Here is a 16,420-nt window from a genome sequence, read left to right on the forward strand (position 1 = left end):
GTGTAAAACAGTCCTACTAGTTCCAGTTTTAAAAAATAATTCAGTCACCTGCCAGGAATACAAAAAAAGTGTTGCTTTTCACATGGCGATAACATACACAGATAAATACTACTGCTTGTAAAGTGTAAAACAGAAAACTATACAAACTAAAAGGGATCTAATTCACCAGCACAGAATTTTTTTTAAATTTGGGGAAGATTTGATGGAGTTGCACAAGGTCGTGAGGGACCTGGATATAGTGGCTGGGAAGAACTTATTTCCTTTAGCATAGAGTGAGTGATTGTGGAGGCTTGCATTTAAAGTGATAGGTACAACGATTAGAGGGGAGATGAGAAAACCACTTTTCTTTCAGAGTTTGGTGAGGGTCTGGAACTCACTGCCTGAGAGGGCAGTAGAGGCACAAACCCTCAGGTCTTTTGAAAAGGTGCCTGTACATGCAACTGATGACCTGTACAATATGGACCGAGTGCCGGAAAAAGGGATGAGGCTGGGTGATTTGTTCTTTGCCCAGTGCAAACACAATGGGAAGAGGGGCCTCCTCTTGTGGAGTAAAATTTTCTACACTTTCTACGTGTTCAGGACAGGAGAAATGTCCAGGGATGTGGGGAGAGGCAGTACATGAATTGGTATTTGGGAAGAGTTAAATGGCCTTTTTCCTTTGCTGTAATGTTTCTGTGAGCCATCATTAAATTATACTTATTGAGGGACTTATCCTGATTATTGCTGTGCAGGTTTTAAAACTGCACTGCAGAAAACCAAGCATTTACCATTTCTGAACAATCTTTGATAAGCCGTACCACACAGCCAAGAAACAAGAAACTCTGAGATCTCTGCACACAGGATAAAAATGAAGTGCAAATTAAATGCAATTAAAGTATTTCAAATACATCCCATTTCCAAAGAACCAAGTAGCTGTGGTAGACCAGGACAGTGACAGCAAATAGGTTATGGTAGTGTAGCAACCTTGCTAGAAACACATAACCAGGTTAATTCCAGCCTGTCAAGTGGTGAAGTTAAAAACCAATAAATTTGGCAATTTGTGGGAAAGATTGGTTGGTCTGGCCCCATGATGCATCAAAAGCCTTGCATTTCAATAGCACCTGCCTCAATAGGTCCAAGAAAATATTCCCAGCTTTCAATATAGGAAATAAACCAGCTAATTCAGACATAGGAAGCTCCCACAAACTGTAGTGTGATGATCTGATCGACTGTTTTAACGAAATGAGGGACAGTCATTTGCCAACTACACTGGAGAGATGTTCCCTGAAGATTTTTGAAAATGTGGTTTGGGATCTGTCAGGTCTACCTATTGAGGAGGAGGGGCCTTGATTTAGTAATTCCCCGCCGACAACGCGGTGCCCCCTTCACGCTGAGCCCTCTAATGACACGGCACTGCATCTATGGTTGTTCCTCTGATAGAGCAGAACACCCCCTGGTGCTGACCTTCTGACAATGTGACATACCCTTATTTACTCCTTTTTATACTTCTTTAAAAGTGCAGAACTCTTTTAGCATTGCACTGATTTGGCAGATGAAGTAATCTAGTCCAAATACTTTGAACAAAACCTTTTTAGCATAGCCTTCTAAGCAGTGACTATAACCATGAGCAATGCTTCATGGGGTAAAGACAGCTAATGCTCCCAGGACACCACTCAGAAACAAATGAATGGAAGCTGCTGTACCTACCAGCCAGAGTATCCCAGCAGACCACATTGTCCACAGACGTCCACCTCAAAAGCATCACTGGAGATCATGAGCCTCTCCAGCAGCATCATGCTGGCCCCATAGCCAATCAGGCAATCTCGCTCCATCTCACCAAGACGCAAACCTCCATCACGTGATCGTCCTTCAGTTGGTTGCCTGGAGGGTCAAATTTTGAGGGAATCATCATATTAAGATAATGAGAAGCTTGCAAACTGTGAAGTTACGTACACAGTACCAGACACAGGTATCTGTACAATACAGACTTTGCTACTAAAGACAGATTTTTAAATCAGTAGGGAATCAATATATAGAAGATAAGCGCTTCATCCCAGGAATGACTTGAATGTACCGTCTCTGGACTGCTTTTAAAACAATTTTGGGGAAAAGGCAGGAAAATGGAGTTGAGGATTATCAGATCAACCAAGTGGTCAAACAGGTTTAATGCGCTGAATGCCGTTCTCCTATACGCATCTCTCAATCTTTTATTCCACTCTCCAATGTTGTCCCCTTTTGATTTAATTTTTAGTACATTGTTGACTGAAAGCTATAAATTGGATGCACAATGCAGAAAATGAAAAATAGTACAGTTCACACAAACTTCAAATGAATGCTAAATTCAGTCATTGTTTGACAGTACAAAACTTCACTGTTGCTAAACAAAAAAAAAGGGACAAGTTTTTCATCTTGCACCCATCAGGACAGAATTTCACAAATACCAAATTTCAAAAGCAATACAGGACTCAGGAGCAAGAGTAAGCCATTTATCCCCACAGGCTGTTCCACCATTCAACAGGCTGATTTGGTTACAGTCTAATGTACACTTTCCCATTTAACTCCTGATTCACCGGTCTATCAAATGTCTATTTAAACAGACTAATAAATGAATGAATAGAGACAAAAACAAAGTTGCTGGAGTAGCTCAGCAGGTCTGGCAGCATCTGTGAAGGAAGAAATAGAGTTACCGTTTTGGATCCGGTGACCCTTCCTCAGAACTCAAAATGTTAACTGTATTTTTTTCCCTTTAGAGATGCTTCCAGGCATGCGGAGCTTTTTCAGCAACTTTGTTTTTGTTCCTGATTTACAGCATCTGCAATTCTTCTGGATTTTACTGAATAAAGAGAGGCCTAACCTCTACTCATCTCTGGAGGAGCAGACTTCCACAGTCGAACAACTGAGAGAAGAAATTTCTCATCTCTATCTTAAAAAGAGAAACCTCTTATTTTTTAACCATGTCCCTAGTTTTAGTTTCGCCCTGAAGAGGAAATGTCCTCCTGGGATCCATCCTTTCCTGCAGCCTAAAGATCTTGTACGTTTCATTATGATCACCTCTCACTCTATTAAATTCCACTCAGCATAGATCCGATGTGTTCGACCCTTTTTTTAAAAATAGAAGACAAGCCTCCCTTCATCCCTGGAATGACTTGACTCTGTCTTCTCTGAACTGCTTCGAAAACAATTTTATTTCAAATAAGGAGGCCAAAACTGTGCAGTGATCCAGATTATAATCTCACCAATGTCCTGAAGAGCTGCTTTTATTTTCCATTCCGCTTGTAATAACCAATGTTCCATTTGCTTTTCAATCACTTGCTGTACCTGAATTCTAACCTTGCTCACAATTTGCAAATAGGTTATACATAAGAGGGTGCTGATTAGTTGGTAAGTTGACTATGATCGGTAGAGATGCTGCCATGGAAATCCACCAGGGATTACTTAACTGCCAAACCCTGTTTAAATTCAAAGTGGCTAAACTGAAATTGACTCTGACCGATCAAGACTTGGCCATGAGGAATGTACTATGAAATGGCTGCTGTTTCTTGCTTTTATCAACTTACAAACAAAAACTTGGGGGTAGACACGGTGTTTCCGTTTGCAAAGGACAGTGCCCTCTGTGAGACTTCTAATGCACACTAGCGAGTCTGACTAATCATCTTTAAACATTTGTTTGCGTAACACTTAGCGGAATCAGGATTGCTTAAAGTGATGTCCAATCACAGAATCACAACGACTGTTGGACATTATGACCTGAGGTTGGTTGAAGATGTCCAGTATTCTGCCTGCTGCAGGCAGCCAGAGGGACATGTCATTTGATAAGATGTGCCATTGGAGCCATGTTTGCCTTAGTATGCCTTACTTACCTGCCATCACACCCGTACTAAAATCTAAAAAGCTTTGACTGCTCATCTCTTTTTTAGCAGTAACTAAATTATATCCAAAGATTCAACTTCAGGTCCCTACCTCTCACCGAATACAGTGGGAACAGATCCAATCAGCTGACCAACTGAAGATCGCCATAAATTGCAGCTAGGTTAGTAAACAACTTAAGAATGAAATAATATTAATGTAACACTGGTGACAGCTCACCTGGTGAGGACAGCCCGGGGGCCTCGTGCTCGTGCATGCATCTTATCCAGGACCATGTGCTTCAGCTTCTGATAGTACACAGGACCAAAGTAGATGTATGCTTCCAATGGTTCACTGGCAAAGACAAGAAGAGAAGGATGTGATGGTACGGAGTAGGTTACAAGGCACCCCTGAGCACAGAAGTAAGAGTTTACAGGTGAGGGACTTGTGGTAGTAACATTATCACATGGATTGCAGTGGAATAACGTGGCATACAATCACAGCTTTCAAGGGCAACTATTAGCTCTGTCAGTGAGATTTCTATCTAGACAATTGATGAATAAAAATAACTTTTGAATTCCAATTGTAACGTAAATTCAGCATAAAAATCTCAGCAGGTCACGATGCTCACTCATTTTAGGAATCTTTAGTACGTTTTCACTACCCAGGTCTCTGCTTTCACAATTAAATTTTCTTCCAGCAAATACACAAGAATATTTCTAAATATTAACAGAAAACATGGAATAATCACTTTTACTATGGTTCTTAACTTTGAGCTTTCAGCAAATTTGTACTCCAAATTTTTATCTTCACTATTTTTAAGAAGAATAAGGACCTGACACTTAGATGTTTACATCTTCATGACATTCCAGAGTCAGTATATGCACTGAAATGCTTTACAATGTCCACTTGTTATTGCCACGTAGACAAAAACAGCATTAAATTGACATACACTGCAGAAAGATCAATGATTAATTAATAAGTTTTTGATAAAGGTTAAGTATTGAACAGGACTAGCAAACTCCCCTGCATAGTATTGACACTGTGGGATATATCACATGGGATAAATGGACAGATGGAGCTTTGGTTTTGTGTCTTGTCCAAAAGATCTGCCATTCTGACAGTGTGGCACTTGCTCAGAACTGTGTTGTATTAAAAGAGTTTCAGGGTTCAAAACCTAAGCTAACAAGGAAGAGGTAGTTCCCACTGTTCTCCTATCTCAGTCGTCAAATTCGTTAAAATTGTATACTTTGCAGCAGAGGTTATATGTACTTTTCACTGTAAACAGCCAAATATATTGGCTGATACCATTACATGATATTGTACAGAGTATCTAAGCCTATCAAAAAGTAATGCAGCACTAAACCAGGCCTTTTGGCCCATCAGGTCGGTGCTGGATCTTTCCAGGAGCAGTTTTAATAGCCTTAGTCTTTTTCTGCACTTTTGTTGCACTGCACATTTTCCTCTACAATATTTAAACAATTCCCTTTTGAAAGATATTATCCCCTCAGATATACCTCTGTTTCAGGCAGCTTTTATGGAAAAATACTGTAATTTTTTCCTCAGGTTCTGTTAGCAAAAAATTTAACCTGTCTCCTTTGGTTACCAATTCTTCTATCACTGGCAACAGTTTCTCCTTAGTTACCTTGTTTAAAGATTTCAATTTGAACACCTCTGTCAGATCTCCCCACAACCTTTTCTCCCTTCAGAAATACTATCCAACATCTCTAACCTCTCCACAAAAGTCTAGAAGGATATTACTGGTGTTAAAATACAGTACATCAAGATCCATATTTACAAACCAGACTTACCCTGTGATTCCAGAGGTTACATAGTCCTTGCCAAGATAATTGTAACCATAACGTATAAGATCCTCACAAACATCCTTTACTTTGCTTCCACCAAAGGCAGTGCCATAGTGGAACCTGCCATCCAGGATGCCAGCCTTCCCTGCCAACAGTTCAATCAACTTACCAACCTACAGAGCCAAGGAAATGACAGCAAGTAACACATGCACAAATCCTGGAAAGCCAAAGTTCATAAGTAATTATTATTTCCCCAATTCTCAAGCCTAGCCTTCAATTCAGCCATTGCATCGTTCCATCCCAAGTCAGTGACCTGTTTCAAAGTGTGACTCACTCCCGACCAACCCAGAATTACTCCCTTGCCCCAATATCTCTCCCATCTCATCAAAAGGGTACTGGATTATTATTATTTGGACAGAAATGTGCATAGAGATGTTGGGAAAAAGGCCAGAAATTGGTACTAGTGTAAATACTTGCCTAATGCAAGCTTCTGTGCTGTAATAATTCTATATTACAATCTATCCTCTAGCTATATTATTTGACCTTTTATTCAGCTCCCACCTCTATACATTGGAATTCACTTTCCATGAATCCTCCCATCTCTCTCTCTCAACCTGTCAAATTTATTTCCTTTTTGACTGACTATGATACATATACAAATATTAAAAACAGGCACTGGTTTATACTTTCTCTTGACCCCAGCAAAGTTTACCCCTTTGTTTCAGTTTTCATGCAAGTACATCAATAAGTTGATAACGAAGAGGCTCTGGTGCTTTTTGTCCCAATGGACAGGGAACAAATGCTGGCCTTGCTAATGTCATCTCTGACATGAGACAATGTTTAAAAAACATCCTTGTATACCTTCAAAAATCACAAACAATCATAGCTTTAAAAAAAATACTTATAGCTGTCACCTAAGGTGGGAGGAAGCAATGTTGTTGTGCATTAGTTACCAGTTTGTCTGTACACATTGGGCAAGATTTCAACAAAATACAGTACACACATGGTATGGCTCAGATGCTCACAGCTTATCAAGAACTGTGGATTCAGATCCTGGAACTATTTTAAAGGATCCATCAACAATGGAAGATGGCAAATTAACTTGTTTTTAGAACACTCTGCATTGGTTTATTGAGAATATTGTTGACTGTGTCAGCTGTCAAAGTGGAATTTGTTACAGCTGTCAAAATATATGAGCAGAGCTTTCATAGTAGGTGGCTGGATATGAATTGACTTTGAGGCAACTCAGTGAGATGGAACCCTTATTTTTGCAGCTTTGTGATTACACAGAATGAGAGGTGGAGAAAAGCTTCTCTGAAAAACTACACTACTGCAAGAACGTTCAGATAACACCGCGCGGTGGAGGTATGCACTTCAAGGAATGCCCTTGTCATTTTTTGTTCTTAAAGATTAAATGGCAGTGATATTATTACTGATATGTCCATAACTTCAAGTCTGCAGTTTGACAGCACAAATTGATGCTTTATAAAAACCTAAAGAAACTGCAGATGCTGTAAATCGATGCTTTGAAACAGAAACACCTCAAGCACACTCAAATTACTCTACAGTCGATCTGCACCTCAACTCCTATTTATTCTCCCTAAACTATATATTCTTTGATAGCCTTACCTAACAAATCCATTGATTAGAATATTGTACATCTAGAATCCACTGCCTCTTCGGCAGGAAAGTTTCAGAATTTTGTATACTGTGGTCTGAACAGGCATCTTTGCAATTAAAAACCAAATACCTTCAGGATAGTGCAGGAAAAGCCTATCAGCCAGTTTCCCCCAGTGAATTCGATTTAACAATGAGACAGATGAGTTGCAAGTCTTTTAGCGCGTATTTATCATAATGCTGGTCATCCCAGCTGCTGTTTGAGCTACAACTAGGCAGTGCCCTGTTTGCATTGCTTCATTATTGACTGACTGGAAAAACTAATGCTCCTGTCAAGGAGTGAGCTTCTGTCTGCCTCAATACAGACTCGGTTAGAGATCTTTTCCAATATTAAATATTTAGAATATGGTGAATGCAGAATTTCTATTTGTTAAATGCAGCAGTGAATCCAAGGAGGGTTAAAAAGTGTCCAAAGATTTTAACTGAACCTGAAGGGTTTTGAAACCAGTGAAATGGATTGACAAAATCAAATTGGAGTGATACAATAGTTCTCACAATCAAGTTGAGCCTCATTCCAAATTTAAATGACAAGCTCAGTGTTAGGGCATATAGCAGAATAGATAGTGAACTAGCAGTGTAACTGTCCCGTCAGTGATCCAACTTTCAGACAGTGCCATGCAAAAGCAGGAATCCCTTCACAGATGTTTATTATTCCAGTTAAACCTTTGGCTTCTCCTCGATTTACTTCTGGGAAATCAGTCTACCACATTCCAATACACCTGCAGCAAATGGTTGTTGCACAGAATAAGGCAGTCCAGACTCACTGTCATTCGGGAGGGGTAACCGTGTGGATTCATGATGATATCTGGACAGATTCCACTGTCACAGAATGGCATGTCTTCCTGAGGTACAATCAAACCACAGACACCTATGGGAGCAAGAAAGAGAGCTTTACCAACAACTGTTCTGTAGTATCTACTGCAATTAGTCACAAACGCATCATTCAATCACTGGAACTCTGCAAAAACTCTGTAATCACAGTTACATTTCCAAACCACACTGCTCACTTCCATATTCTCTAAACATCCAAACATCAGGTGAACGTATCAGGTTCAGAAAAGTAACACACACCTAACAAAAAAAATTACTAAAATGTTTGACCACTGTCAGATTTGCACATACCATCACTGGATCATAAAATCTTAATTTTATGGTTAAATGGTTACATTATTTTGACCAAGGCCTGGGACTAAACCAAGAGAATGGGAGCTCATGACATTTTCGACTGTTGAATCCAGTTTAAACTGATCTGGAAATAGAGAGCTGCCATCAGTAAAAACACCAAAACTATTAACTCCCAACCAAGTCACTTAGTCGTAGCTGCACTGTTAATGACGAACATGCAAGAATTTGAAACAGTAGGCCATTTGGCCCCTTCAGCCTGCACTGTAATAAGTAGTCAGTCACAATCTGACAATTAATATGTTTATAAGAATGGAAACGTTGGATCAAGTGTGAATCTTTCCACTACGTAAGTAGGAGGCACCCATCGTTTAAGTAAATGAATCATTGCAAGGATGTTGGTACATTCGTTTAAACCCAGAACTAACAAAGAGAGCCTACTGTGGGATGGGAAGATTTACTTGATTCACAAGTGATACAGTGATACCTATCTAATGCCCGATCGCACAATTATGAAATCCTATGGGTAGGGCTGGCTGGGGTGGAGAAGTGAGGGCACACAATGAACATCCACCAAAGGGGGTTAAAAACAAGACCATCCAGTCCCCTAACCAAGGCTTCTGGGCTAACAGGTGAATAGGCATCTTTGGGAAAAACTTCACACAACCTTCTTGTATGGTGAAATAAGCACAACCATGAATAGCAGCAGACTGTGGAAAATGTAGACTGCTAAGGCTACAGAGGGCCAGTGTGTGTTGTTTGTTTTGTGTGAAAGGGAATGATAAAAGATGCATGAAATTGACACAGAAAGGCAGGAAAACAGAACGAAGCAAGGCTGCTCCATCAGAGGCAGCATGTAGCCTTTGGAGAGCTGCATAACAATGGGATCCACACATCCAAGCACAGATCCAACACAGCTGTGGGTTTCATTAGATGAAGAGACTGGTGACTAAAGTAAATAATTAACCTATTGTGATCCAGTGAAAGTGCTGACAGGGCTAACCATATCCAAGGGATTTTAATAACATTTCCCCAATTTAATTGCAGAAGTCTATTTTATTGCCTTTGCAGACTGGATACACCACTTACATAAAAAACCCACAACAATATTTTAAAGAAAGCAGGATGATTTTCAGTGGACAGTCAGGAAATTATACATTTAAAAAATATTTGGGAATGACTCAAATCACAGCTGTGAGACCTTGTCAAATTTTTTTAATATAGAAAAACAAAATCCCCACCAAATGGGGGTAAATTCAGAACTAGTATCAGCATCTCAGGCTATTTTGATTTCTATATGTCATTGCACTCTGGTAAAGTGCTTCTATTTAAACCATTTCAGCTTTGCTATAAGATGTTTTACCTCGGGCTCAGCTATATTTTCCAACTATATAAAGCAGTGCAAGATAGTGAATCCCAATTAATACAAAAAGATTGAAATACTTCTGTGAAGAGCTATTATAAAACAATTAGCACACAGCCTTTCTAACGCTGCAAACAGAGAGAATGGGTTAAGAGCTGCTTTGCAACACAGTTTGCATTTACTGTTTCACTCTAGATTGTATTTGTGGGAGGCAATTATGTGCCATAAAATGGTAATGTAACTGTTTTGCATACTTAATTGGGAGGTCACAAGGTTACCAGTTCAGGACTTGTATCTGAAAACATGCACTGCAGGGCATTTTATAGCTGTTTGTGCCTTTCACATCTCACAGCGATGTCACAATGACCAAGGAGAGTTTAAAACGCAGGACCTTTTATAAAAAAAGTGTTGCATTCTAGTAGGAACATTTGATGAATTTGCAGCAATGTTTAGTTTTAGAAAGAGCACATTTGGTGAAACCAATCAAAAGATTTGAGGATAATTTGTTCCCACACCTTGAGCCGGGCACATTTATGATTACTTCAGTTGTTGAATTCTTAAGGTTCTCACTGCAGCAAGTAATATGAAAATAACTAACATCAAATTAAATGTAAAAGTTTTTAAACAGCACTAAACAACAGCATTATAAACCAGGAAACTAGAGCAGCATGTTATTAGGATAATACAGTAAATCATGTAGGAATTGCACTCATCATGTAGATTGGGCTAACAAATTTGCTATAATAGAGGATGAGTTCACAGAAGGCTTATTAAATAGTTTTCTCGATCAGGAGGAGCCAACCAGGCTACACTCCATCTATTAATGCAATGAATAGGGTTAATTAACAATCTTGTTATAAAGGGGCCTTTAGGAAAGGCCAACCAGAATATGTTGGAATTTCGTATGATGTTTGAGTGATTTAGTCAAGTCTGAAACTAGGATCTTAAAGCCTGCATTATTTAGATACATAGGAATGAGGGGTGAGTTGGGGAAGATAGATTGAAAAACTAGATTAAAACACGTGACAATAGACAAGCAACGGCTAACATGTAAAGAATTCATACAGAATTGTAAAATACATTCACTAAAGGCACAAAAACACCTTAGAAAAACTAACCCAACCACGGCTAACAAGAAGAGTCAAAGAACAAAGAAAGAACAGATAATATTGCCAAAAGAGTTGTTAGCTTAACGATTGAGAGGTTGAGAATTCAGCAAGAATGGCCAAGCAATTAATAAGGAAAATGGAGAAAATAAAGAGTAGATTAGAAAAAGACTGAAACAAAGCAAAATATATAAATAGAAAGAATACAAAAAGGAAAAGATTAGAGCAGTAAATATAGGCCCATTTGAGGCAAAAACAGGTGAAATTATAATAGGGAGTAAGGAAATGGCACAGACATTAAACAAATATTTTGTATATATCTTTATGGCAGAGGAACAAGCAAAGTAGTAATGGAGAACCAAGGGTCCTAAACCATACAATCAGAGAATCCCTACAGTGTGGAAACAGGCCGTTTGGCCCAATTAGTCCACACCGACCCGCAGTGCATCCCACCCAGACCCACCCACCTAATTTATACATCCCTGAACACTATGGGCAATTCAGAATGACCAATCCACCTAGCCTGCACATCTTTGGACTTGTGGGAAGAAATTGGAGTACCCGGAGGAAACCCACGCTGACACGGGGAGAATGTGCAAACTCCACACAGACAGCTGTCGGCGGGTGGAATTGAACCCTGGTCCCTGGCACTGTGAAGCAACAGTGCTAACCACTGAGCTACCATAAGTGTTGAAAATGCTCAGCAGGCCTGGAAAATTCATTGGAAAGTGAAAGAAAGTTAGTGTTTCAAGACAAATGAGTTATCTTCAGAATCGGGCAGGACTGGAGAGAATGAGGAACTCCTAGAATTTAATACAAGAAATAGAATTGGTAAAATTAATTAACTAAGCAATAAATCCTCCAACATAGGAAGCAGCAAAGCATGATCAACACAAAAAGGCAGAAAGAAAGAGAAAGCTAATTCATAATATAAAAATAGATAGTAAGAGTTTCTACAAGTATTTCAATCAGAAAAGGTATCCAAAGCTATTTTTAGTATTCTAGACAGAGTGTATCTAGGCAACTGATAATGAAAACAAAGAAATGCTGGAGTCTTTGAACAAGGATTTTGTGCCTGTTTTGTATGGTAGAAGATTTGGGCAACTTTCCAAGCTAACTGAAAATTAAGTGATGGCGGCGGGGGAAGGAGGGGGTGAATGAACTAGACATATTTGTAATAATCAGGGAAAGGTGCTAGGAAAACTATTGCATCTAAAAGTCAAGACCAAATGGCCTGCATCATACAAACTTAAAAGAAGTGACTGCACAGAGAATAGACACAGTGGTTATAATCTTACTATATTAAACACCTTTGTTCGTGACAGGAGAGGGGCAAAAATAAGGGACCTTTGGCTGTTAACCTAACATCTATCATGGGAAAGGTGCTAAAATACATTATTAAGGTGGTTATACAACAGGGTAGTTCAAAAACCACAATGTGATCAGGCAAAGTCAACGTGGATTTACAAAAGGGAAATCACGTCTAACCATTTTTTTTTGATGAAGTAACATCCACAGTGGATAGAGGGGAACTGATGTAACGTACTTGGATTTCCAAAAGGACAAAAGGCATTATATAAAGTGCCACAAGACAACAGTACATGATGTAAGGGTAATGTTTTAGCATGGATAAAAAGATTCACTAGCTAATGAATGGAGAACAGGTATAAAAGCGTCTTTCATGGGTTAGCAAGCTGCCATTAGTGGAGTGCCACAAAGATCAGTGCTCCATCTGAATTATTTACAATCTGTATTAATAACATAGATGAGGGGACCAAATACAGGGATGCTATATTTGCTGATGATGCCAAGATAGTAGGAAAGAAAGCGATCAAGAGCAGAGAGGCTGCAAAGGTATAGAGACAGTTTAAGCATAACACAAATAAATGAACATATTCACTATGGCAGGAAGAATACAGAAACAGTACATAATTTGAAGAGAGATTACAGAGCTCAGTGGTACAGTGTGAACTGGGTATCCTGGTACTTGAATCAAGAAGTTAGTACATAGGTACAGCAAGTGATTAGGAAGGTAAATGGAATGTTGTTGTTTATTGCAAGGATATGGATTATAAAAGTAGGGAGGTTTTATTTCAGCTGTATTTAGCACTGGTGAGATCATATCTAGAGTACTATACACAGCTTGGGTCTTCTAATTTGCAATAAGATATAATTGCTTCACATGCAACTCAGAGAAGGCTCACTGAATTCACCACTGGGATGAAGAAGTTATCTTATAAAGAAAGTCTGGGCAGGTTAAGCCTTATAACCATTAGAGTTTAGAACTATGAGCGGTGACTTTATTTAAAGATGCAAGATCTTGAGTGGACTGAATAGTCTGAATAGCTGGCGCTGTTTTCTCTTGTAAAGGGGGATAAAATTACAGGAAGTTACTTAACAAGAGGACTCCCTTTTAACACTGAGATAAAGGAGAATTTTTTTTCCCTCAAAATGGTGATTAGAGTGTGGAATGTGCCTCCCCAAGAAAGGTATAGGAGGAAGGGTTTTTACATTTATTCCAGGCTGAGTTGGGCAGATTTTTTAAGACAAGAGAATCAAACGTAGCTGGGGCTTTTTTTCTGGGAGGGGGGTTGGGGGGTGTGCATGATGGCAGACAGGAAAGTGAGACCACAATCAGATCAGCCATCATCTTATTGATGAGTGTGGATCAGAAATGAACTGCCAGATGGCATACTGCTGCTCTGAAGACCTACATATCTGAACAATTTTAAACAGATGGCATTTTCCAGAGATGCACTAGTTTCGATCCAGTGGATAGGTCCGCATCTGTTTTCCATCCCCAGTTGTCCCCAATGCTGTGGGGAGGAAATTCAGGATTTTGACTCAAATAGCAAAGCATAGGAATACAGTTCCAAGTTATGGTGGTGTTTGGTTTGGAAGGGACCTTAGAGGTGATGGTGCTTCTGTGAATCTGCTTGTCTATCTAGGTAGTCGAGATGACTAATTTGGAAGATGCTGTGGATGGAGTTGGAGCTTCAAAGATTTGCTGCACCGCATCTTATAACTGGTGCATGAGGTACTTTGTGTATAGTACATCATGTAGCGCATGCAGTTTGAAAGATGACATGGCCTAATGCTGCTCCCAAGTAGGATGTATCCTTTTATTTTTAAATGCCTTGGTGTTGATCTTTTCAAATTCTTTAGATACTAGAAAGTTCTTAATGTGTTGAAATCGCAAACCTAAATCGATTACTTTAAAAAAAACAAAGGAAAGAAAAAAATGGACCACAATTTGATAGTTAGCCTATAATCAGTAGTAGGCAAAATACTAGAGGCTATTCTTAATGATGAAGAAACAGAGCACTTTTGAAGCAAATCTGCTCCAGTTGTTTTGAGCCTATTAAATCTCAAGATGGATATGGAAACCAGTGATGGACTGAATAGCCACCTTCAGCTCTTTAATAATTCCAGGACTCTGTGATTCAACAAGTGTAGAGCACTGGGTTTTCAGAAGCATTCAATAAGGTTTCACATAAACAACAATTGTACAAGTCTGGGACTCATGAGACCAGCTAAATCAAAAGGCTGTTTTCTATACAAACATCCAATGTAATCTGATGCATTTAAATTGCAGTAATAACTTACCTTTCTGGCCATGTCGGCTGCTGAATTTGTCACCAATCTCAGGACGTCTCGTCTGTCTTAGCAGAATTTTAATTAAAAATGCGTCTTCTGAGTTTGAAGAGATCATCACCTTCTCAATATACGAATCGGTTGCTCCTTTGTAGCTGTTAAAGTAAGCAACATTAATATAAGAGACATTCATTAGTACCAAAATAGGAATCAGGAGAAGTAGATCATTTAGCCCCTTGAGCCTGCTCCAACATTCAACATCGTGGTTTATCTGACTGAAACCTTAAATCTGCATTCCCACCCAAGCCTGATAACCTTTCAAACCCTTGCTTAGTAAGTCTTAAAAACAAAAGACTCTGCTTCCTCACCTATTCAGCAAGTGTTCCAAAGATTTATAACCCCAAAAGAAAATTTTGTGCCTTAACTTTTTGAAACGGAGGACACATGATTTTTAAACAGTGAACCCTAGTTCTAGATCTCCATTAAGAGGAAATATCCTTTGCTCGTGCTTTTAGTCAAAACCACTTGAGATTTTGTATGTTTCAATCAAGTCGCCTCTTATTGTTTTTATATCCAGTGGTATCAGTCTCAGGTGAACCAAAATATCAGCAATTCAAGTTCCACAGTAGAAATGAATAGGTTGATAATTTCAGTGTAGTACTCAGGGAATGCTGCACTGTCAGAAGAGCCAAAATTTGGATGTGACACTGAACTAAGTACTCCTCTGCCTACTTACGGAAACATTAGAAGAGCAAGTCAGTTGTTAGAGATGTGGCCAGCACTTACTGCTAAGCCAACACCAAAGGTTAAATTATATGGGGAAACTGGTTTGTAGAAACTTGCAGTTAGCTGACTGAGGGGCAATCCGATTTAAGCATTTAAATGTTGAAAGGGATTCAACAGGCTGGATGCAGAGAAACTATTTTCTCTGGCTTGGCGAAAGATCAAGGGGACAGGATGTTAAAATCAGAACGGGACCACCGGAAGGGAAATCAAGAAATCAAGGTAAAGAATAGCAGAAATCAGGAATTCTTCCACTCACCCCATTCCCCGCAGTGTTGATACTGGGGATCAATTAGAGATTTGAAGATGAATGAACAGATTTTTGTTGGGTTAGACTATAAAGATATTGAAGCAGATAAATGGATCGACAGATCCCGTTTCAATCTGATTAAGTTGTGGAACAAGCTGAATGGGAACAGAAAGAGGGTATTCAGCACAAAGTTGATTTCCTTTTTATTTCATTATTTTTTCAGGGAACTTGCTGTGTGCAAAAGTGAGTGCATAATCTTTAACAACGACAATTGCACTATAAAACAATTCACTGCCTGTGAAGCAACCTGGTTAAAATTCTGAGGGTATGAAATGTACTATGCAAGATCTTTTTTTCTTCAAGATAATAATCTTTCCACTACGGCTTGTCAACCAATTTCCCTTTCTTTCTTCCCCCCACACCCTGACAATCCCCAATCCACAAGGGACAGAAATCTGCATGTAAACATACGTGATTGGGACATCCCGAAACTGTGGCTGTTGGGATTGTGCGGTTCCCTCTAACGGAATCTGTGTGACTGTCGGCATTGATTTGTTCACCAGCACCTGTCTGTTTTCCACTTTCTCACCTAGCCACAAATAAAGGTGAAAATGGAAACAGTTTCTCACCAGAAACCTACACTGCAATGGAATAAAGGAATGAAACCATAATACAAATTCCAATTTGGTGCTTGATTCACCACAGTTGGCAAGGTTAAGAGTTTTTCTGATCAACAGAACCGAATCAATTGCTTGTTTTAAAATTTTAATACCATTGGAACGATCTAGAGACAGAAAAATAAAGTTTACTCAATATAAACACCACTGACTAACCAGTGATGGGTTTCCTCCTTTATATTGTTCTGACTGGATAAGTTTAATGAAAACAAAATGTT

The 16,420-nt window shown here is 39.2% G+C and overlaps 1 protein-coding gene across 2 annotated transcripts in view; it reads right to left on the bottom strand.

The window, feature by feature from the left end:
• The window catches only part of polr3b (polymerase (RNA) III (DNA directed) polypeptide B), a 79,671-nt gene that overhangs the window by 1,996 nt on the left and 61,255 nt on the right, over positions 1 to 16,420 (bottom strand). For both annotated transcript variants that reach the window (XM_048548807.2, XM_059652516.1), the window contains exons 22-27: positions 15,997 to 16,114; positions 14,505 to 14,647; positions 8,072 to 8,175; positions 5,637 to 5,803; positions 4,066 to 4,179; positions 1,687 to 1,860 (exon numbers count right to left, since the gene is read on the bottom strand). In XM_048548807.2, coding sequence (XP_048404764.1) covers positions 1,687 to 1,860; positions 4,066 to 4,179; positions 5,637 to 5,803; positions 8,072 to 8,175; positions 14,505 to 14,647; positions 15,997 to 16,114 — 820 coding nt within the window. The remainder of the gene's footprint in view (positions 1 to 1,686; positions 1,861 to 4,065; positions 4,180 to 5,636; positions 5,804 to 8,071; positions 8,176 to 14,504; positions 14,648 to 15,996; positions 16,115 to 16,420) is intronic.

Source organism: Stegostoma tigrinum, chromosome 18 (assembly GCF_030684315.1).
Source record: "Stegostoma tigrinum isolate sSteTig4 chromosome 18, sSteTig4.hap1, whole genome shotgun sequence".
In the NCBI taxonomy this organism is placed as follows: Eukaryota; Metazoa; Chordata; class Chondrichthyes; order Orectolobiformes; family Stegostomatidae; genus Stegostoma; species Stegostoma tigrinum.